We start from the raw sequence: 21,791 nt of genomic DNA, 5'->3' as shown, positions 1-21,791 counted from the left end.
CAGGATCCCAGGAACTCATGAATCTTGACCTATAGCTATAGTCTCAAGAAAGCGGGCACCGAATGAGCTCTCTGAAGGCTGGGTGCTGGCCTGCTGTGCTTCTTGGCCAAAGATGCGTTTTTTAGCGCTCGGGAAGCCCAGGACCCCCCAGAAACCCAGCCTCGGGTGGTGGAAACGGGACGTTTGACTTCTGAGAAGCAGCCTGCTTACAGAAAGAAGACAAGCTTTACAAATATTTGGGGGGGAAACCTGGAATCTTGTTTGAGGATGTTTTGACCACACACTTGGCTGTTAATACACCTGCAAGGCCACCCAGATTCTTATCGAATCTTTCTGGCTCTTCTTTTGCGCTCTCTCTCTCTCTGAGCATGCATCCCCCTCCTTTTTATTTAAAAGGAAATCTGTATCAGCATTGCCCTGTTGAGCAAAAGAGAGGGTTGGAGATGAACGAAACGCTGTAAAGAGACGTTGTATGTTCTGGAAAGTGGGGGTGTTATTTTCATAATGGTATTCTGTTATCAAAAGGCTACCCTTCTTGCTTGCTTTGTTTCATTCTTGTTTTTCTTTGCATAGAAAATAATCAAATGGAGAAGACGACTCAACCAGTTCCAATACTTAGGGTTGCCAACCTCCAGGTACTAGCTGGAGATCTGCTATTACAATTGATCTCCAGTCAACAGAAAACAGTTCGCCTTGGCCGCCTTGGCAACTGGACCCTGTGGCATTGAAGCCCCTCCCCTCCCCAAACCTTGCCCTCCTCAGGCTCCACCCCAAAACCCTTTGGTGGCAAAGAGGGACCTGGCAACCCTACCAATACTAGATCCCAAGAAGTCATCACTTGCAATAAAATGTATTTATTTATTATTAAAACTATTTATACGTATGCTTTCCCTCCTCAAATATGGAAATATATGGGTCTACTTTGAAGCAAGTGTTGGGTTGCCAACAGGAATACTTCATCGAAATGGTCTGCGCTGACGCAAACATTAATATTCGGGGCTGTTTTTCCATGCGTCACAAAGCGCTTTGGGGATCTTTATTGGACAGGAAATGCCAATTATAGTTCATGTCTATGAGACAGGATGCTAGTGGAGTCTTGTCGTGTTGAGCTCAGAATCCCGCTGTGAAAGGCGACACTGTTCCACAATGCAGGCTGCTCTGCTGTAGGACATAAGAAACGAAAACAGAAGATTATCTCCTGCTGTTACAACTGATCTCCAGGCGACTGAGATAGGTTCGCCTGGAGAAAATGGACGCTTTGGCAATTGGACTCTATGGCACTGAAGTCCCTCCCCTCCCCAAACCTTGCCCTCCTCAGGCCCCACTAGGGTTGCCAACTGCCAGGTAGTAGCAGGAGATCTCCTGCTATTTCAACTGATCTCCAGCCGATGGACATCAGTTCACCTGGAGAAAGTGGCCGCTTTGGCCTTTGGACTCTATGGCATTTAAGTCCCTCCCCAAACCCTGCCTTCCTCAGGCTCCGCCCCAAAAACCTCCCGCCGGTTGTGAAGGGTTGCCAGGTCCCTCTTCGCCACCGGCGGCAGATTTTTTGGGGCGGAGCCTGAGGAGGGTGGGGTTTGGGGAGGGACTTCAATGCCATAGAGTCCAATGGCCAAAGCGGCCATTTTTCTCCAGCTGATCTGATCTCTATCGGCTGGAGATCAGCTGAATTAGCAGGAGATCTCCTGCTACTACCTGGCAGTTGGCTAAATCTCCTGTTATCACACAGTATTTCAACACGCAGCCACAAAAATTCCTTTTGTTATTTTTATAAATATTTTTCTTATGCTCACATAGACAAATACTTCCAGTTCACAGAATCATCATTATAAACAAAGAAACCTTGTAATATTACAACTAATACAAGCTTATCAAATAACTATAAAGAGACAGGATCGAATTACTGTTCATCAGAGTCACACAAGTCTCTTCAGCAACACATTCACTTGCTGCGATCCTCTGTGTTGTATAAGCACTGGGCTCCTCCGTAGTCAGCTGATGGTGGCTGACCAATAATGTCTCTTTCTCAAGGCTGTATTGTAGTCCGTGTGCAGCAAGCACCGTGGTAAAATCACAGCCAGAAATTATGTCAACAATATGACAAGCCACCGGTTTAAGCTTTGTTTCGCTGGTGATTGCTTCATCAGATTAATAATTTCTACATCCGACCATTTTGTGGTTCACACATCCAAATCTGTCAGCCTTGCAGGCACCTAAAATCTCCAGGTATTTCCCAACCTGGAGCTGGCAACCCTACCAGGTGCTCTAAGTAGAAAAGTGGGCCTAGTCAGGAGAAGATTTTGGCCAGCAGAGCTTCTGCTTAGCCACTGGAGATGGAGAGATACTGCCAGATGAGTGTGTCTTAGCTAGCTCAATATGTATACTTGTATATATTATGCAAGATAGTCTTTTACAACAATTTTTAAACAACCAAACAGCCCTTAAAAACGTCATTCCCCACCACCCCCTAAAGCTCTTTTGGGGAATGCGAAGCTCCATTCATTTTTTTTTTTTAACAGAAGGGATTTGTACTGAGACAAAGAGCAGACAACAGCCTCTGTGTTCCTCTTTCTCCTATGACTACTTGCATTACATAAAGTTACGCCCAGACATTTAATTTGACTAGGTGGGGGAAGATTCCTCAAATAAATTCTCAATCCTGACAATTGGGAGCTAATAACGAAAAGCAACAATAGCCAAAACGACTTAATATTTTTTTAAATGAGATACAATGTAGGAAACGCCTCTCGTTTCTGGTGATGTTTTTGGCCACGCCTTCCATACACCTTTGTTAATGTCATCACATTAGGTGATTCTTGATTGGGTGGGACCACCCTAGGGTTGCCAGGTGCCTGCTAATGGTGGGCAAGGGCTTGCCAATAAAAGACCTGCCCGCTGCCCCTCAGCTGGCCAGCGGGGGAAACAGGCCAGCTAAAGGGTGGCACAATAATGTCCCTTCTGACGGAAACCCAGGAGTGACGGGGACGCTCCAGCAATCTAGGGTAGCCAACCTCCTGGTACTAGCTGGAGATCTCCTGCTATTACAACTGATCTCCAGCCGACAGAGATCAGTTCGCCTGGAGAAAAGGGCCGCTTTGGCAATTGGACTCTATGGCATTGAAGTAGGATTGCCAACATCCAGGTACTAGCTGGAGATCTCCTGCTATTACAACTGATCTCCAGCCGACAGAGATCAGTTCGCCTGGAGAAAAGGGCCGCTTTGGCCATTGGACTCTATGGCATTGAAGTAGGAGTCCCACCTCCAGGTACTAGCTGGAGGTCTCTTGCTATTACAACTGATCTCCAGCCGACAGAGATCAGTTCGCCTGGAGAAAAGGGCCGCTTTGGCAATTGGACTCTATGGCATTGAAGTAGGATTGCCAACATCCAGGTACTAGCTGGAGATCTCCTGCTATTACAACTGATCTCCAGCCGACAGAGATCAGTTCGCCTGGAGAAAAGGGCCGCTTTGGCCATTGGACTCTATGGCATTGAAGTAGGAGTCCCACCTCCAGGTACTAGCTGGAGGTCTCTTGCTATTACAACTGATCTCCAGCCGACAGAGATCAGTTCGCCTGGAGAAAATAGCCGTTTTGGCAACTGGACTCTATGGCATTGAAGTCCCTCCCCAAACCCTGCCCTCCTCAGGCTCCACCTCAAAAACCTCCCGCTGGTGGCAAGTGGGTCCTGGCAACACTAAGCACATCTCTCAAAATAAATAAATAATAATAATAATAAAAAACGCTGTGGAAACCGTAGGATTTTGGGATGAATATGCTAGAGTGTCCTAGTAACCTCCGGGTATACCTTGGAAAGGACATTATTGGGGGTGTGTGCTTGCAAATCGGCCCCCACCAAAGCTCCCGCCGATGGCAAAGAGGGACCTAGAAGCCCTAGATCACCTACATGTGATCCAGGAAAAGGAAGAAGTACAGTGGGGAAAACGGAAGAAGCCAAGGGGAACATTTGTGCTCTACAACTTCTGAAATGGTGACTGCTGGCACAATCTTTTGCCAGAAGGCACTTCTACCGTGCTAGTTTTCAAGCAAAAAGTCCAAAGCGATGCAAAGCTAGTGAAAAACACGTAAATGATATCATGTTCAGATTCAAAGGACGGACATCCCCAAATGTGATTCTGCAACCAGATACATCCCCATGTAACCAATGCCTCGGCGAGGAAACCGAAGAGACACAACTAGAAGCCATTAGCGGGTGGTGGAAAACAATCTTCTGCCAGGCTTTCTTGGAAGTTCTCCCCTCCAAGATCTCAGCTGCTCATTCTCAGTGGGAGTAGTAAGAAAACGTTGGCTTCGGTTGCTAAAGGCGGAGAGGCTGTTCCCAGCAAAGAGGCTTATTTTGCCTACTTTTTCTGCAGCTGATCCCTGAGAACTTTGCAGAGTTTTCATTCCAAAATCACACCCACCTAGTTCAGCATGCAGTTCTCATGGGAGCCCCAGACAACACCAACACCCAGATTAACGTGCAGGGACCGTGCGATCGCCAACTTGCATCGTGGAACCTGGGAGGTCGAATCAATCACAACGTTCTCTCGTGACGTGCCGCTAGATCAGTGGTTCCCAACCTTTTTTTGACCAGGGACCACTAGGACTTTTTGGTTCGGTGCAGGGACCCCAAGGTTCAAAATAAAAATTCTGAGAATTTGAAAATACACTTTAATCATAACTGTTAGTTAAACATTAAACTTAGAATAATATTTGAATATGTTTTTTTTATAATAGAGAACTTTTAATTGAAAATATTAATTTATTATGGGTTTATAACATTGTTTCGTGGACCTTAATTTAGTTCTCGCGGACCCCTGGGGGTCCATGGACCCCTGTTGGGAACCAGTGCACTAGATGGAAAGTCCAGCAAGAGCAGGCTGGGTGTGTAGACGTGTGTGGGTTCTTTATCCCCAAATGATTATAAAATTGCCTTTATGAAAACATGATCAACCAGGCTGCAGCAGAACCATCCCCCCCCTCCTTTATTTCCCAGTTCATTGGGCTTTTCCACATGCTCGACTTACTCCTGGTTTTCTCGGCAGCGGATCCACAAGAACTGGAGTCAATTTGGGCACGGTTCTTCCGCATGCCTGCCCTCTCTCTGTATTTTCACAGTTGTGGGGGACAGTTTATTCAATATGTTCCTTGAAAATTCAAGATTTTCAAGGGATGTTGCTGTCGTTATCGGTGGTATCACAACACCCCCCCCTTTTTTTTAAAGGCACTAAAATATCGATATACCACTGGAGCATTGTAGAAATACGCTTAGCAGGTTCTCTGATTTCCTAGTTTTCATTTTGTTTAAAAAGTCTCTAGCCCCTCAGTGAGATTTGCCTTTTTTCTTATATATCTGCATAAAAATGGGCTACAGGTAGGGTTGCCAACTTCCAGGTACTATCTGGAGATCTCCTGCTACGACAACTGATCTCTAGCCGAGAGAGATCAGTTCACCTGGAGAAAAGGGCCGCTTTGGCAATTGGACTCCATGGCATTGAACACCGTGAGGAAAAGCCGGCATGGTGTAGTGGTTCGGAACAGTGGACTCTGATCTGGAGAACCGGGTTGATTCCCCACTCCTCCACTTGAAGCGGCGGACGCTAATCTGGTGAACTGGGTTTGTTTCCCCACTCCTCCGCATGAAGCCACCTGGGTGACTCTGGGCTAGTCACACTCTCTCAGCCCCACCTACCTCACAGGGTGTCTGTTGTGGGGAGGGGAAGGGAAGGGGATTGTAAACCCGTTTGAGTCTCCCTTAAGTGGCAGAGAAAGTTGGCATATAAAAACCAACTCTTCTTCAGTCCCAAGGAAAATAGAGCATGGATCAAATAAGGCAACGTAATCTTAGTTTAAAGAAATATAGAAAGTGGGTATAATTCCAAAGTCCTGATTCAGCAACAGTTGCGTGCATACTTTCCTGAAAACATGTGGAATTAACTGACATTTTTACGGGATTATTGGGACTGAAACCCCTGGCGACAAGGAGTTAATAGGATTATGGAGTGGTAGGTAGCCTAGAAAAGCTCTCCATTCCTCTTCCTCCAGCAGGTTAACACTATACCGAATATGATTTGTAGTTTATTTTGTGGTGCAACAGAGATTTTTAAGTATCATCCATTTTTGCAGTAGGATCTGAGAATACGGAACTAGGCAACCAAGGAACTGAAAACCAATTTCAGCCTCGTTCTGCAAGGAATGTTTTAACTGTGAAGGAGGACAAGGGTGAAAATAGCACAAGGGGGGGGGGGACACACAAAGTAATGAACCACCTCCCCAATTTTCCAGAACGGCATAAGAAAGGGGAAAATATCCTCCCTTATCCATGGTAGGAGCCCCGTGGCACAGAGTGGTAAGCTGCAGTACTGCAGTCCAAGCTCTGCTCACGACCTGAGTTCGATCCCAACAGAAGTCGGTTTCAGGTAGGCGGCTCAAGGTTGACTCAGCCTTCCATCCTTCCGAGGTCGGTCAAATGAGGACCCAGCTTGCTGGGGGTAAAGGGAAGATGACTGGGGAAGGCAGTGGCAAACCACCCCGCAAACAAAGTCTGCCTAGTAAGTGCTTGCACAGGGGACCTTTACCTTTTATCCATGGTACTCCTCAGGTTCAGGGATAGATGAAGGTATATCCGCTCACTTAGCCCCCAAACCCAGTCCTACAGAATGATTGTGCCCATTCCAGATTGCTGAAATTCAAGGCTGCTCACCTAGGGCCAGAGCCCAGCAATCCAACCGCACTAGGAGGGGGTATTTCTCACTTATTCCCCCCCTATAATTCCTCAAAGCGAGCCAGCGTGGTGTAATGGTTAAGGTGTCGGACTAGGATCTGGGAAACCCAGGTTCCAATCCCCACTCATGCCACGGACGCTTGGGCCAATCTCTCAGCCTCCACCCTGTCAAGTATTGGGATGGGAGACCTCCAAGGAAGACCAGGGGCATGACGCGTTGGCAGGCAACGGCAGACCGCTTCCGAACGTCTCTCACCTTAAAAACCCTACGGGGACCCCATAAATCAGCTGTGACTTGATGGCAAAAAAACATTATTCCTCATAGACCCCAACTTTGCTTTAATGTTAACATAAAAGAGAACTCATTTTCCTTTCTTAGAATTAAAGAAAAGGAATATTTATAGGTATATGGGGAAACTCAGACAGGGGCCATGATCCAGATGTCTTTTCTACAGGTATCAACTGCATTGTAGCAGTCCAGCAGTGTAACAGATGCTAAAAAGCCAAATCTGGAAAGAGCCACGTGGTAATAAAATTGAAATATACTCCCTTCAAAGTCACTGGCCTGTTTTCAGAAAAGGAAATACTTAACGACCTTTCATGTAAATATTTAAAACAGAAGCGACTTCCACACAAATGCTTAGAGCTAATTTTTCAGTCACATCCTCAGTTTTCATGCAGCCTTGGCACTTTTTCTGGCTTTAAAAAGGCTCCTGCGCAGGTAGGGTTGCCAACCTCCGGGTACGAACAACAAACCCGAAGGAACCTATGCTGTACTAGCCAAGTTACAATTTAAAGGAACAGCACGTAGGCTCAGCAATTTTACAACTTTAACGGTCATTAAATACAACAACACAATGCAAATCTAATTCCCAAAATACAATCACTAATCCCACACCAATTCACACTGGATACAAACGTACAATTGAACCCGCAAGCGCACCCAAGCTGCCTTTCGTAGAAGGCTTCCCGCCGCGATAGCAAGGAACAAAAGGGAACCGGAGAGAATCCTAATTGCAAGTTCATAAATGCAAGTGTGGAAATAAAGGTGGGTACGAGGAAAAGAAAAGAAACCAGGCAAGGACGTGTCCTTTAGATTCCTGGGCACGCTTTGTCAGCTTGCCGGTAAATGTCCATCAACTCCACCATTTTGCTGAAGGCAGCTTGGATACGCTTGTGGGTTCAATTGTATGTTTGTATCCAGTGTGAATTGGTGTGGAATTAGTGATTGCATTTTGGGAATCAGATTTGCATTGTGTTGTTATATTTGATTACTGTTAATTGTACAATTGTTGCGCTTAAGTGCTGTTTCTTTTAATTGTAACCTCCAGGTAGTGGCTGGAGATCTCCTACTATTACAACTGATCTCCAGCCGATAGAGATCACTTGGAGAAAATGGCCATTTTGGCAATTGGACTTTATGGCATTGAAGTTCCTCTCTTCCCCAAACCCCGCCCTCCTCAGGCTTTGCCCCAAAAATCTCCTGCCGGTGGCAAAGAGGGACCTGGCAACCCTATGCATGCGTTAGGTTTTCTCTGGCCTGGAACTATGGTATAGCCTGTCCCTATTATGAACCAAGTTATTTGGGGGTGGCAAGAAAATGGGGTACTCTTCTCCTTCTCAGGCAGCATCATGAGTAGCCAGCCGCTGATGAACAAGAGGTTCTTCAGTGGCGGACCTTTTGTCTGCAACCTTAAAGCATATCCCCAGTCTGTGTGGTTCTCCACCCACCTTTCCTTTGATTTTTATGTTCCCAAGCCATGGATGAAAAAGCATTGCAAAAATAATTAGTAAACCTCTAATTTCATTTTGTTACAGTTTGGAAGGCTTAAACTTCATTTTTTGAGAATTATGAATGCTTCATATGACACAGATCCTGAAAGCCAATCTCCCCCACCCACATACACACACACTCAAGACAGAAGGTCTTAGACACTCAAGACAGAAGGTCTTAGACACAAGTCCCTCAGATTCATACCTAGACATATTAACTACACATTGGCTAGTAATTCTGCATTTTATAAAAGCAAGATTAACGTCTCCCCTAAATGCAAATGCCAGAAATATTAGGCCAGGCTATATACATCTTAAGTAGGGCTGCCAGCTCTGGGTTGAAAAGTACCTGGAGATTTTGGGGGTTGGAGCCTGAGGAGGGCGGGGTTTGGAGAGGAGAGGGACTTCAATGCCATAGAGTCCAATGTCATAGAGTCCAACTGCCAAAGCAGCCATTTTCTCCAGGGGAACTGATATCTGTCGCCTGGAGATCAGTTGTGATAGAGGGAGATCTCCAGCCACTACCTGGAGGTTTTGTGTAATAGCAAAAACAACCTATTATAATGTAAATCAAGCTGCAGAATCTAAGTTATAAGTTCTATTGTTATTACCCTCCTGGACAAACCTAAGGAGGAAAAAAAACTCAGTTCCCAACCTCCAGAGCTGGCCTGGAGAAAAAAATCCTCTGTTGCCACCCTCCAGGAATGACCTAGAGAAAAAAGTGTTTGCCAATCTCAAGGGCTTCTCTACCCTGAAAATCAGTGGTTGCCAACCTCCAGGGCTTGTATTTTAACATAAACAACCTGTTGTAATTTTTACCAGGTTTTCATAGCAAAGTTGCACATTTAATGATGATATTTCTATTCTTGATGTATTCTTACTACAACTATAATGCTAAACATAAACCAACTCAACATTATACATACAAAATCTCCCACATACATGCAGTACAAATACCACATAATAGATCAGTCATCATACAAAATCCCAAGTCTCCATATGTGACAAGTGAAGTCCATGAAACATATCACTACAACTTCTCAAGATAAGTGTTCATGTCTACTATTGTTTTTTCCAGACATGTCCATGTGTAAAGTTATTTTCTTTTCAGGTTACCGGTTGGTTGTTCCTGTTTCGAAGATTTCTTCCTTAGAAGATGCACATGGATTCCCATATCAATACAATTTTCACACACATATGACAACTACTATTTAACTTCACTTTGCATTGTTAATCCAAAGTAATATCTAAGTCATACTTACTTAATGAAAGCTCAAGTTTTACTCCCAGTTTGCCCAGAGCTTTTTTCTTTCCTTACTGGTGGAACATGTCTGCGTTCTTACTTTTCATTTCCCACCTGTCTGTATTTAGTGCTATCTGTAACTCTTTCATTAAAGGGACAGATAGTGTTAAAAAGGGTGTTCCATTCTTATATGCATGGTCCAAAATCTAAGGAAGTATTCAAACCTTTTGGTTGTACAGTGTCTAAGAGGAAAATGAACTTAGCCTCTTGTCTTAATAAAAGGCGATCCTCATCTACCTTATTATATAGATTTGGTTGTAAACGCCAGATTGCAAAAAAAAAGTCAGGTTGTTATCAGTATGGCCAGCTGAAATGTAATGGTGCACAATTGGAGCATCCATAACTTTATTACGGATTCTTGAACAGTGTTCCATAATTCTATATTTTTATGTCCTTGATGTTTTCCCTATGTAAAATAAATTACACGGGCATTTAATAACATAAATCACCTTTTTTGAAAGGCCGTTTGTAAAATGCTGCAGTTTGAATTGAAACCCCTTGTCTGTGGTAAACTCCTTTACCTGTAATGATAAGTGGCATATTCCACAGTGTCCACATTTATGATGACCCTTTATGGAGTCATGTTCTCTATAATTAGGTTCTATAATGTCTGCATGAGTAAGTTTGTCTCCCAGTGAACGTGTTCTTCTCATTCCTAATCTTGGTGGATTCTCACATCCTGGTAAGCCCTGCACTATGTGCCAATGTTTATTTATAATTGCTTTGATTTTTGTTGAGAGAGCAGTGTATTGCAGAGAAGATGTTATCCCTTGATATTTTGTTTTGGGTCTTAATTCTAATATTTCTGCTCTTGGTTTCTCCAGTGCTCTTGTATAGGTATTATTAATCACTCAGCCTGGGTAACCTCTTGCTTTCAGGTCTTCACTAAGCTTATTCGCTGCTGTTACAAAATCTGCGTGTTGAATTTCTGTGTAACCTGAGAAACTGACCATATGGTAAGTTTTTACGCAAATGAATAGGGTGAAAAGAGTCATATCTTAGAAGTGAATTCCTATCAGTTTCTTTTGTATATGGTTTGATCCCAAGTTTGGTATTCTCTATGAAATATACTACAGTATCTAAGAATGGTATCTGTACTGTATCTAATTTTCCTGTAAATGTGATATAAGGGTTCAGTATATTTATCCATTCTATAAATTGGCTTGCTGCCCTCTCATTTGTACATACCATAAAGATGTCATCAATATAACGACGAAAAAACTTATTTCTTGTATTAGAAAAGAGCAAGAGTCCAGTAGCACCTTAAAGACGAACAAAAATATTTTCTGGCAGGGTATGAGCTTTCGTGAGCCACACGAAAGCTCATACCCTGCCAGAAAATATTTTTGTTCGTCTTTAAGGTGCTACTGGACTCTTGCTCTTTTCTACTACTGCAGACAGACTAACACGGCTTCCCACTGTGAATTATTTCTTGTATATAAGGGTTGTTAGAATATATGTACCGTTTCTCAAACCAGTTCATGAAAATGTTCGCCACTGATGGGGCGCAGGAGCACCCCATCGCTACTCCTTTTGCCTGGAGGAAAAATTGATGCTTAAATCTGAAATAATTTTTTTTCTAACACTAGTTCTTAAAAGATTAATGAGGAAAGATGTTGGAGGAGGTTTCTCTTTTCTAGTCTGCAATAGTTCTGCTATTTCTGTTCTAACTATTTCTATAGGTACATTTGTGTATAATGCATTTACATCTAGTGTCACAAACAAGGGCACTTCCCATAGGTACTATTCTCTGTTTGTATTATAAAGTCCCTTGTATCTGATATATAAGATGGGGTTTGTGTACTGTATGGATGTAAATATTGTTCCAAATATTTAGCTATTGGGTCTAAGATGGAATTTACCCCGATACTATAGGGCGTCCGGGATGGGGGGTGATGTTCTTGTGGATTTTTGGAAGAGCATTAAAAAATAGGTACTCTGGGAAATTGATTAATCAAATAATCAGCTGTTTGTTTTGAAATCTCATCCATTGCTAATGCTTCATTTACTACTACTTTTATAATTGATGCTATTTCTGATGTTGGGTCTCCTCCTAATTTTTTGTAATAAGTTTCATTTCCTAATTGTTTATATAGTTCATTTTCATAATCACTCCGATTGAGGAGAACAATGGTCCCTCCTTTATCAGCTCTAGTAATGATAATATTTGGGTCATTAGATAATGCTTCAATTATATTTTTGTCCTCCTTATTAAAATTGTTATATTTGTAGTTCCTCTCATTTTCTAGGATTGTGATATTCCTCAGTACCACCAATGCAAAGGTATCTATTACATGACTCCAATTAGGTGGAGTAAATGATGATTTTAATTTACATTTTGATTCTATCGTTTCCTAAGGGGAAGTTCCAAAGAAGTCTCTTAATTTTAGAAGTCTTATAAAGCGATGTATGTCGACTCTGGTTTGGAATTTTGAATAATTTGGGGTGGGCACAAAACCTAATCCTTTGTTAAGTACTTCTAGTTTCCTACTTGAAAGTATTGTATCTCACAGGTTCACCACTAAGTTCTGCGTCCCCTCGCCGGTCGTCTGTGAAAAGAAGGTTGGGAGTTGCATCTCCCTCTTCGGCAGCTTGGGCGGAAATCGTATTCACGGTGAGATCCTCTGCTAGACAAACGGGAAGAGTCACTATTGTATCTCCTGTCCTTATTTCTAAACCCGCTAGAAGAGGGTTCTCCTGTTGTGGCGTTTTTATCTGTGATGTTAAACCAAGGGTCTACGTTATTTTGATTATAATCTTTGGTGTCTCTATCAAACCTCCGTAATTTATAACCTTTGATATTATCCCTATAGGCTTTTAAATCATTGTTGAATTTGTATATCTATATCTGTCTTATTTTCTGTTTTTTTCATCTCTTCCACTGTTTTTTCAGTATCAGTTTTGATTTTGGCCACTTGCTTTGCTTAATGATTTGCTTGCTTAATGATTAATGTCATTAAGTCCACTGAACATTTATTAAGGATCGCTACCCATTTACTCTTAAATTCTTCATTTTCCCGAAAAAGAGTAGGGGCTTTCTGCAGTCTAAGTCCCCTTGGTATCATTTTGTTATTAACATAATCCACTAAGGATGATGCATGGAGTTCTAATCTAATCCCTTTTTGTCATTCTTTTAGCCATTCATCTAATTTACCTGTATTTGTTCCCTCCTCCCTATTGTGTAGAGCAGTGGTTCCCAACCTTTTTTTGACCAGGGACCACTAGGACTTTTTTGTTCGGTGCAAGGACCCCAAGGTTCAAAATAAAAATTCTGAGAATTTGAAAATAAACTTTAATCATAACTGTTAGTTAAACATTAAACTTAGAATAATATTTGAATATATATTTTTATAATAGAGAACTTTTAATTGAAAATATTAATTTATTATGGATTTATAACTTTGTTTTGCAGACCTTAATTTAGTTCCCTGGTTGGGAACCAGTGGTGTAGAGGCTGGGCTGTTCCTAATATTGGTTTTTGCTATAACACTATCATTCTAACAACCTAGGTTCTTCTTTTTGAGGTGACTACCTGGAGGTTGGCAACCCTAATCTTTAACCAGATGGCAAGTTTTCACCTCCCGCTCAGAAACAGTTTGCCTTAAGCCAAGTGCACCATATGATAATATCCTCTGCTAACTGTGACTGTTAACAAACGTGGTATGTTCACACATGCTCTGCACGTTCATTTGCGGCCAACCGGCGTACTTGTCCCTTTTAACAATGAGTGGTAGCTTTTGCTTGGTAAATGCTTGCACTTCCTTTGATATCTCACCAAAAAAAAAAACATTGCAATGGAGGCGTTGGTAACGTGCGCGTGTCCTTAGACTTAAGAAATCAATCGGCTAAAAGACAGATCAGCGAAAAATCAAGGACCCAGTCTTTAACGGTAGGAGAGTTCCAGACAAAATCTTGTTTCCCCTCCAAGTACTGTTTTCTGAGCGGTCTAGTTCCAGCGCTTGCAGTTTTTGGAAATCCAAAGCATGACAAGCAACATCAGGAAAGAAAAAAAGCAATCGATTTGGCTCTCACAGAAGAGGGTGCCTGCATTCAGAAGACCGTAGGTCATGCTTCCTGGGGGAAAGAAGCACAGCTACAGAAGTCCCAAAGAATGATGTGAACCGTCTCCATAAAAGGCATCAGTTGTCTGACATCTAGGCATCAGTGCTCTACTCAGGATGTGTGTGTGTCTTTTTTTGGGGAGGGGGGGGATACTTTTTGCTTGCGGAACTGCGCCCCTTCAGAGGACTGGAGCCGGTGGCCCTTTAGAGAACTGTCGGCGTTCCTAGGAAATTACCCCGATTTGTACAAGATAAACATGAAGAGGGTGGAGGGGAGCCCCCATCCACAGGGTGGCCAACCTCCCGGTGTTGGCTGGAGATCTCCCGTTATTACAACTGATCTCCAGCAGGGAGAGACCAGTTCCCCTGGAGAAAATGGCCGCGTTGACAATTGGACTCTACGGCATTGGAGTCCCTCCCCTCTCCAAACCCCGCCCTCCCCGAATCTCCCAGTTCAACGCCCCAACCACTACACCACACTGGCTCAGCAGCAGAACCAGGTAGGACTGGATTGTGCGTGTGTGTGGGGAAACATTTGAGGACCCCCCTTCCCATGTGGAAGATAGGTCTGCACCCTGTCGCGGTTTCTTCCCCCTTGTTTCCTCCTGCCCCCATTAACCCTCAGAATAAATTTTTACTTTGATTTATTTCCGTTATTCCATTTATACCCCACTTTCCTCCCCAACAGGGACCCAAAGTGGTTTACAACATTCTCCTCTTTTCCATTGCATCTCTAACTGTAATCCACAGATCTGGGGGTTACCTTACCCCTCCCCTTCCCCTTTCACTCCCTTGGCAACGCCTCCTTTATCATGTAGGGGGATGAAAAACCAACCCGGGGGGCATCAAACACCCTGGCGGGAGTTCTTAACAAGACTGCATTCCAGGCAGAAAAGCACGAGGGTGCAAAAAGCTGCCAACAGCTTGCATAAGAGAAAGGCAGCGCAAAAAACAACGGAAAGGTTGCAAAAAAATTAAGTCGGGGCAAAAGGGACTGGAATTTCTCCAAAGGCAACGTGACGGGCAGCTCTTTGCAGACTGGGTTAACCCTGTGCAGGATTGCTGGGTAAAAATCTTAAATGTTTAAAGTGGCTGGATTTGACCCACTGGATTTGACCCCTTTCTAGGGGGCTGAATGCCAGCTAATGGAACTAGTTTGCCTTTATTTATTTTTTAAAGGTTCCAGAGCATGTCCTGGGAATTACAAGGGACAGAGGCAAGATTTACTTGCCTGCGGCACTGACATGACATTATATTCAAAGAGATACACATGCAGTAATGACAGGGCGCTGGAGAAAAGGCATCTGAGATGCATCTGAGATGCAGAGCCTGAAGAGGAGAAGACTGAGAGGTGATATGATAACCATCAAGTACCTGAAGGGCTGTCATATAGAGGAGGGGGCCGAGTTGTTTTCAGTTGCCCCAGAAGGTCGGGCCAGAACCAACGGGTTAAAATTAAATCAAAAGAGTTTCCGTCTAGACATTAGGAAGAACTTTCTAACACTTTTTAACACTGTCCTTCAGTGTTACTCCTCTGAAGATGCCTGCCACAGCTGCTGGCGAAACGTCAGGAAAGAAAATACCAAGACCACGGTCACACAGCCCGGATAACCTACAAGAACCAACTTTCTAACAGTTCGAGCGGTTCCTCAGTGGAACAGGCTTCCTCAGGAGGTGGTGAGCTCTCCTTCCCTGGAGGTTTTTAAGGCTAGATGGCCATCTGTCAGCAATGCTGATTCTATGACCTAAGGTAGATGATGAGAGGGAGGGCATATTGGCCATCTTCTGGGCATGGAGTAGGGGTCATTGGGGTGTGGGGGGGAGGCAGTTGTGAATTTCCTGCATTGTGCAGGGGGTTGGACTAGATGACCCTGGTGGTCCCTTCCAACTCTATGATTCAATGAAATAATGATGATGATAATTATTATTATTATTTATTCAAATTTTAGGCTGCTCTATCCCAACAAGTTAGGCTCAGAGCAGCTTACAACAAGTTAAATCCAGGCTGTGCATTCTTGTGAGAGCTTTCAGAGACTCTCTTCTGCAAATTGAGCAATTCTGGATTCCTGTCTGGAACAAGAGCACTTTGCAGCTCCCTTACTGCTGTGCGTGCCAAGTCATGGGAAGGATATCAGCAATTTTGACATTTTAAAAGTAGGGCAGCTGGATAGCTGGCATTCGAGGGAGGCAACGGGAAGGGCTTTCTCGACTCGCCCCCAATTAAATTAAGGGATTCAGCAGCAGCAGGATCGGCCATGAACTTTTGAGTCTCCAGCAGGTTTCTCGCAAGCTACCAGTAGCTTGCCGGCTGTTGCGGAGTAGCTTTTGCATCCCCTAAAAGACCCAGGAGCAGATCACAAAAAAGATCTGCTCGAGGCTGTTTTTAAAAAGTATTTCTTTCATAGGATTTTCCTCTGTGCCGCTTGGAAGAATGCTGCCTTGCTGTTGCTCTTCCTAGTCCAAATTCTACTCCTAGGACAGAACCAAACTTGGTAAAATGCTGGAGCGGAGTGGGTGGGGAGCAGCTTGGGATAGTTTTCTGTTTTTCATTACTCCGAAGTAAGAAGAACATAAGAACATAACAAAAGCCCTGCTGGATCAGACCAAGGCCCATCAAGTCCAGCAGTCTGTTCACACAATGGCCGACCAGGGGCCTCCAGGAAGCCCACAAACAAGACGACTGCAGCAGCATTGTCCTGCCTGTGTTCCACAGCACCCAAAATAATAGGCATAGTATCCTCTGATCCTGGAGAGAATAGGTATGCATCACGGCTAGTATCCATTTTGACTAGTAGCCATGAATACCCCTCTCCTCCATGAATATGTCCACTCCCCTCTTAAAGCCTTCAAAGTTGGCAGCCATCACCACATCTTGGGGCAGGGAGTTCCACAATTTAACTATGCGTTGTGTGAAGAAATACTTCCTTTTAACAGTTTTGAGTCTCTCACCCTCCAGCTTCAGCAGATGACATCACTGAAGAAAACGCTGGTGGTTCCCATGACTCTCCAGGTTCCTGTATCTAGCAACACTCAGTAGTCACAGCAGCTAAACCTACATGGTCAAACGCAGCGTACCTTTGAGCCAATGGTATAAATGGTGACGGAAAGGGCTGTCAAGTCACAGCCGACTTATGGCTATCCCACATGGGGTTTTCAAAGCAAGAGACATTTGCCATTGCCTGCCTCTGTGTAGCAACCATGGAGTTCCTTGGTGGTCTCTCATCCAAGTTTCTTTTAAACTAGAGATGCTGGGGATGCCTTCCACATGCCAAGCAGATGCTCTGCCCCTGAGCCAGGGTCCTTCCTGGGTGGGTCTCAGAGAGAGGTCTTTCACGTCCCCTATCACCTGCTCCTTGTAACTGGAGATGCCGGGGACTGAACCTGGGCCCTTCTGCATGCCAAGCAGAGGCTCTACCACTGAGCCATGGCCCTTCCCCAAATAATGAAGCCGCCTTCTACTGAATCAGATCCTTGGTCCATCAAAGTCAGTTTTGTCTACTCTGACCTGCAGCAGCTCTCCAGGGTCTCTTCCCCATCACCTACCTGCCTAGCCTCTTTAACTGGAGATGCCGGGGATTGAACCTGGGCCCTTCTGCATGCCAAGCAGATGCTCTACCACTGAGCCACAGCCCCTCCCCTAGAGCCATGGGGCATCAAAGTCAGTATTGTCTACTCAGACCAGCAGAGGCTCTCCAGGGTTTCAGGTGGAAGTCTTTCACATCACCTACCTGCCTAGCCTCTTTAACTGGAGATGCCGGGGACTGAACCTGGGACCTTGTGTATGCCAAGCAGATGCTCTAACACTGATCCACGGCCCCTCCCCTAGACCCTTGGTCCATCCAAGTCAGTATTGTCTACTCAGACCAACAGTGGCTCTCTATGGTCTCAGGCAGAGGTCTTTCACATCCCCTACTTGCCTAGTCCCTTGAACTGGAGATGCCTGGGATTGAACCTGGGCCCTCCTGCATGTCGAGCAGATGCTCTTCCCCTGAGCCACAGCCTCTCCCCATGGCTCTCCAGGGTGTCAGGCAGAGATCTTTCTCATCACCTCCTTGCCTAGTCCCTTGAACTGGAGATGCCGGGGATTGAACCTGGGACCCTCTGCATGCCAAGCAGATGCTCTACCCCTAGAGCCACAGCCCCTCCCCATGGCTCTCAGACACAGGTCTTTCCCATCACCTCCTTGCCTAGTCCCTTGAACTGGAGGTGCCGGGGATTGAACCCGCGACCTTCTGCACGCCAAGCCGAGCCTCTGAGCACACGAAGCTGCCTTGTCAGACCCTTGGTCCATCAAAGTCAGCATTGTCTACTCAGATCGGCAGTAGCTCCCCAGGGTCTCAGGCAGGGGTCTTTCGCATCACCCACCTGCTGAGTCCCTTTAACTGGAGATGCCGGGGATTGAACCCGCGACCTTCTGCATGCCAAGCTGAGGCTCTGCCACTGAGCCACAGCCCCTCCCCATGGCTCTCCAGGGTCTCAGGCAGAGGTCTTTCTCATCACCTCGTCCCTTGAACTGGAGATGCCGGGATTAAACCTGGGACCCTTTGCATGCCAAACAGATGCTCTACCCCTAGAGCCACAGCCCCTCCCCGTGGCTCTCAGACACAGGTCTTTCCCATCACCTCCTTGCCTAGTCCCTTGAACTGGAGAGGCCGGGGATTGAACCCGCGACCTTCTGCACGCCAAACGGACGCTCAGCCACTGAGCCACAGCCCCTCCCCATGGCTCTCCAGGGTCTCAGGCAGAGGTCTTTCACACCCCCTACCTGCCTAGTCTCTTGAACTGGAGATGCCGGGGACTGAACCTGGGACCCTCTGCATGCCAAACCGATGGTCTACCCCTAGAGCCACAGCCCCTCAGGCAGAGGTCTTTCCCATCACCTCCTTGCCTAGTCCCTTGTGCCTGGGATTGAACCTGGGACCTTCTGCCTGCCAAGCAGATGCTCTACCCCTAGAGCCACAGCCCCTCCCCATGGCTCTCAGACACAGGTCTTTCCCATCACCTCCTTGCCTAGTCCCTTGAACTGGAGGTGCCGGGGATTGAACCCGCGACCTTCTGCACGCCAAACGGACGCTCAGCCACTGAGCCACAGCCCCTCCCCATGGCTCTCCAGGGTCTCAGGCAGAGGTCTTTCACACCCCCTACCTGCCTAGTCTCTTGAACTGGAGAGGCCGGGGACTGAACCTGGGACCCTCTGCATGCCAAATCGATGGTCTACCCCTAGAGCCACAGCCCCTCAGGCAGAGGTCTTTCCCATCACCTCCTTGCCTAGTCCCTTGAACTGGAGAGGCCTGGGATTGAACCTGGGCCCTTCTGCATGCCAAGCAGGTGCTCTACCCCTAGAGCCACAGCCCCTCCCCATGGCTCTCAGACACAGGTCTTTCCCATCCCCTCCTTGCCTAGTCCCTTGAACTGGAGATGCCTGGGATTGAACCTGGGACCTTCTGCATGCCAAGCAGATGCTCTACCCCTAGAGCCACAGCCCCTCCCCATGGCTCTCAGACACAGGTCTTTCCCATCCCCTCCTTGCCTAGTCCCTTGAAGTGGAGAGGCCTGGGATTGAACCTGGGACCTCCTGCATGCCAAGCAGATGCTCTACCACTGAGCCACAGCCCCTCCCCATGGCTCTCAGACACAGGTCTTTCCCATCCCCTCCTTGCCTAGTCCCTTGAACTGGAGAGGCCGGGGATTGAACCCGCGACCTTCTGCACGCCAAACGGACGCTCAGCCACTGAGCCACAGCCCCAGTCCGTCCAGGTGGGGGGGAAATGCCCATGTAGAGAGCGGCTAACCCAAGCCTCCCGCGCCCCAAGGGCTCGTACCTTGCTCGCAGGGCCCCTTGCTGCGCTGCTCGACGGCCGCCTCGCCCCGGCTCTGGGCGCGCAGGCTGGCGGCGCGCAGCTGGCAGGCGCTGGGGTAGGTGAGGCCGTCGCTGCCGCACACCGGGTAGCGGCTCTTGCAGGCGCACGCCCCGGGCTGGCCCTTGCGCCGCCGGCGGCACTCCAGGCCGGCCGCGCAGCGTCCCCAGCCGCCGCCACCGACACCGCCACCGACGCCGCACGCCTCGCCCTCGCCCCGCGCGCACTGCGCGCAGCAGCCGCAGCCGTCGCGCACCGGGCCCAGCGGGCAGCCCCGGCCGGGCAGCGGGGGGCACTGGGCCGGCAAGCAGGGCGGGCAGGCGGCCGAGGAGGAGGAGGAGGGGGCGTCCAGCGAGGCGCCGCCGCCGCCGGCCCAGGCCGAGAAGAGCCAGGCGAGAGCGGCCAGCCGGAGCAGGGCCATGGCGCGGGGAGGCTGGAGGAGGCGCGGCGCCGTCTGGTCCCTGGGCGGGGAGGGGGGAACCGGGCTGACCCGGGGCCAGGGCCCGGCCGGGAAACTCCGCCCCCGCTCCCACCCACCCACCCCGCCTTCTGGGCGGCCTCGCCCCGAGGGGAAACGGGGGCCGGGGAGGGGTCACCCCAAGGGCAGCAGCCTTTGGGCTCATGGGATTCACTGCCACTCGCTTGCAAAAGGGACCCGAACCATCCAGGCGAGCGCCGGGAGTTGCGTGTCTGCAGCGCCTAGGGGCACCCCAATTCAGAGCTGGGAATCGGGCTGCTATGAACACGTGGAGCTGCCTTCTACTGAACCAGACCCTCGGTCCATCAAAGTCGGTATTGTCTACTCAGGCTGGCGGCGGCTCTCCAGGGTCTCAGGTGGAGGTCTTTCACATCACCTACTTGCCCAGTCCCTTTCGCTGGAGATGCCGGGGATTGAACCTGGGCCCTTCTGCATGCCAAGCGGATGCTCTACCACTGAGCCACAGCCCCTCCCCTAGAGCCATGGGGCATCAAAGTCAGTATTGTCTACTCAGACCAGCAGAGGCTCTCCAGGGTTTCAGGTGGAAGTCTTTCCCATCACCTACCTGCCTAGCCTCTTTAACTGGAGATGCCGGGGACTGAACCTGGGACCTTGTGTATGCCAAGCAGATGCTCTAACACTGATCCACGGCCCCTCCCCTAGACCCTTGGTCCATCCAAGTCAGTCTTGTCTACTCAGACCAACAGTGGCTCTCTATGGTCTCAGGCAGAGGTCTTTCACATCCCCTACTTGCCTAGTCCCTTGAACTGGAGATGCCAGGGATTGAACCTGGGCCCTTCTGCATGCCAAGCAGATGCTCTTCCCCTGAGCCATGGCCCTCCCCGTAGCTCTCCAGGGGGTCAGGCAGAGGTCTTTCCCATCACCTCCTTGCCTAGTCCCTTGAACTGGAGATGCCTGGGATTGAACCTGGGACCTTCTGCATGCCAAGCAGGTGCTTTACCACTGAGCCACAGCCCCTCCCCATGACTCTCCAGGATCTCAGGTGGATGTCTTTCGCATCACCTGGCTGCCTAGTCCAGTTGAACCTGGGACCTTCTGCACGGCAAGCAGATGCTGTACCACAGATGCTGTACCTCCCCATGCTTCTCCTGGGTCTCATGAGGAGGTCTTTCACATCACCTACCTGCCTAGTCCCTTTAACTGGAGATGCCGGGGATTGAACCTGGGACCTTCTGCATGCCAAGCTGAGGCTCTACCACTGAGCCATGGCCCCTCCCCATGGCTCTCCAGGGTCTCAAGCGGAGGTCTTTCACATCACCTACCTGCTTAGTCCCTTTCACTGGAGATGCCAGGGATCAAACCTGAGGTCCACTGCATGCCAAGCAGATGCTCTACCACTGAGCCACAGTCCCTCCCCTTCATCGCCTTTTAGTGAACACTGCCACTTAGGGAGGGTTGCCAACCTCCAGGTTTTAAAGAAAGAAAAGAACCTCGTGCTAAACGAAGAAATCGGCAAAACCCGTAGCACTGTGACTAAATGAGACTGGCTCGGAGGCTGTCCGTGGACGATGTGGAAATGCACCCTTATTCAGTGCTGTGAATTTACACATCGAGCACTCTAACCGTGTGCA

The 21,791-nt window shown here is 47.4% G+C and overlaps 1 protein-coding gene across 1 annotated transcript in view; it reads right to left on the bottom strand.

Moving 5' to 3' along the window:
* Window positions 1-20,061, bottom strand: part of IGFBP7 (insulin like growth factor binding protein 7) — a gene marked incomplete at its 5' end in the record, with an annotated part of 37,059 nt that extends 16,998 nt beyond the window's left edge. The window contains one exon of the mRNA XM_056848499.1: window positions 19,686-20,061. Within this exon, the coding sequence (XP_056704477.1) occupies window positions 19,686-20,061 (376 nt within the window). The remainder of the gene's footprint in view (window positions 1-19,685) is intronic.
* Window positions 20,062-21,791: the final 1,730 nt, after the last annotated feature.

This window comes from Euleptes europaea, chromosome 4 (genome assembly GCF_029931775.1).
Source record: "Euleptes europaea isolate rEulEur1 chromosome 4, rEulEur1.hap1, whole genome shotgun sequence".
Classification (NCBI taxonomy): Eukaryota; Metazoa; Chordata; class Lepidosauria; order Squamata; family Sphaerodactylidae; genus Euleptes; species Euleptes europaea.
This window is presented reverse-complemented; position numbering and strand designations above follow the sequence as displayed.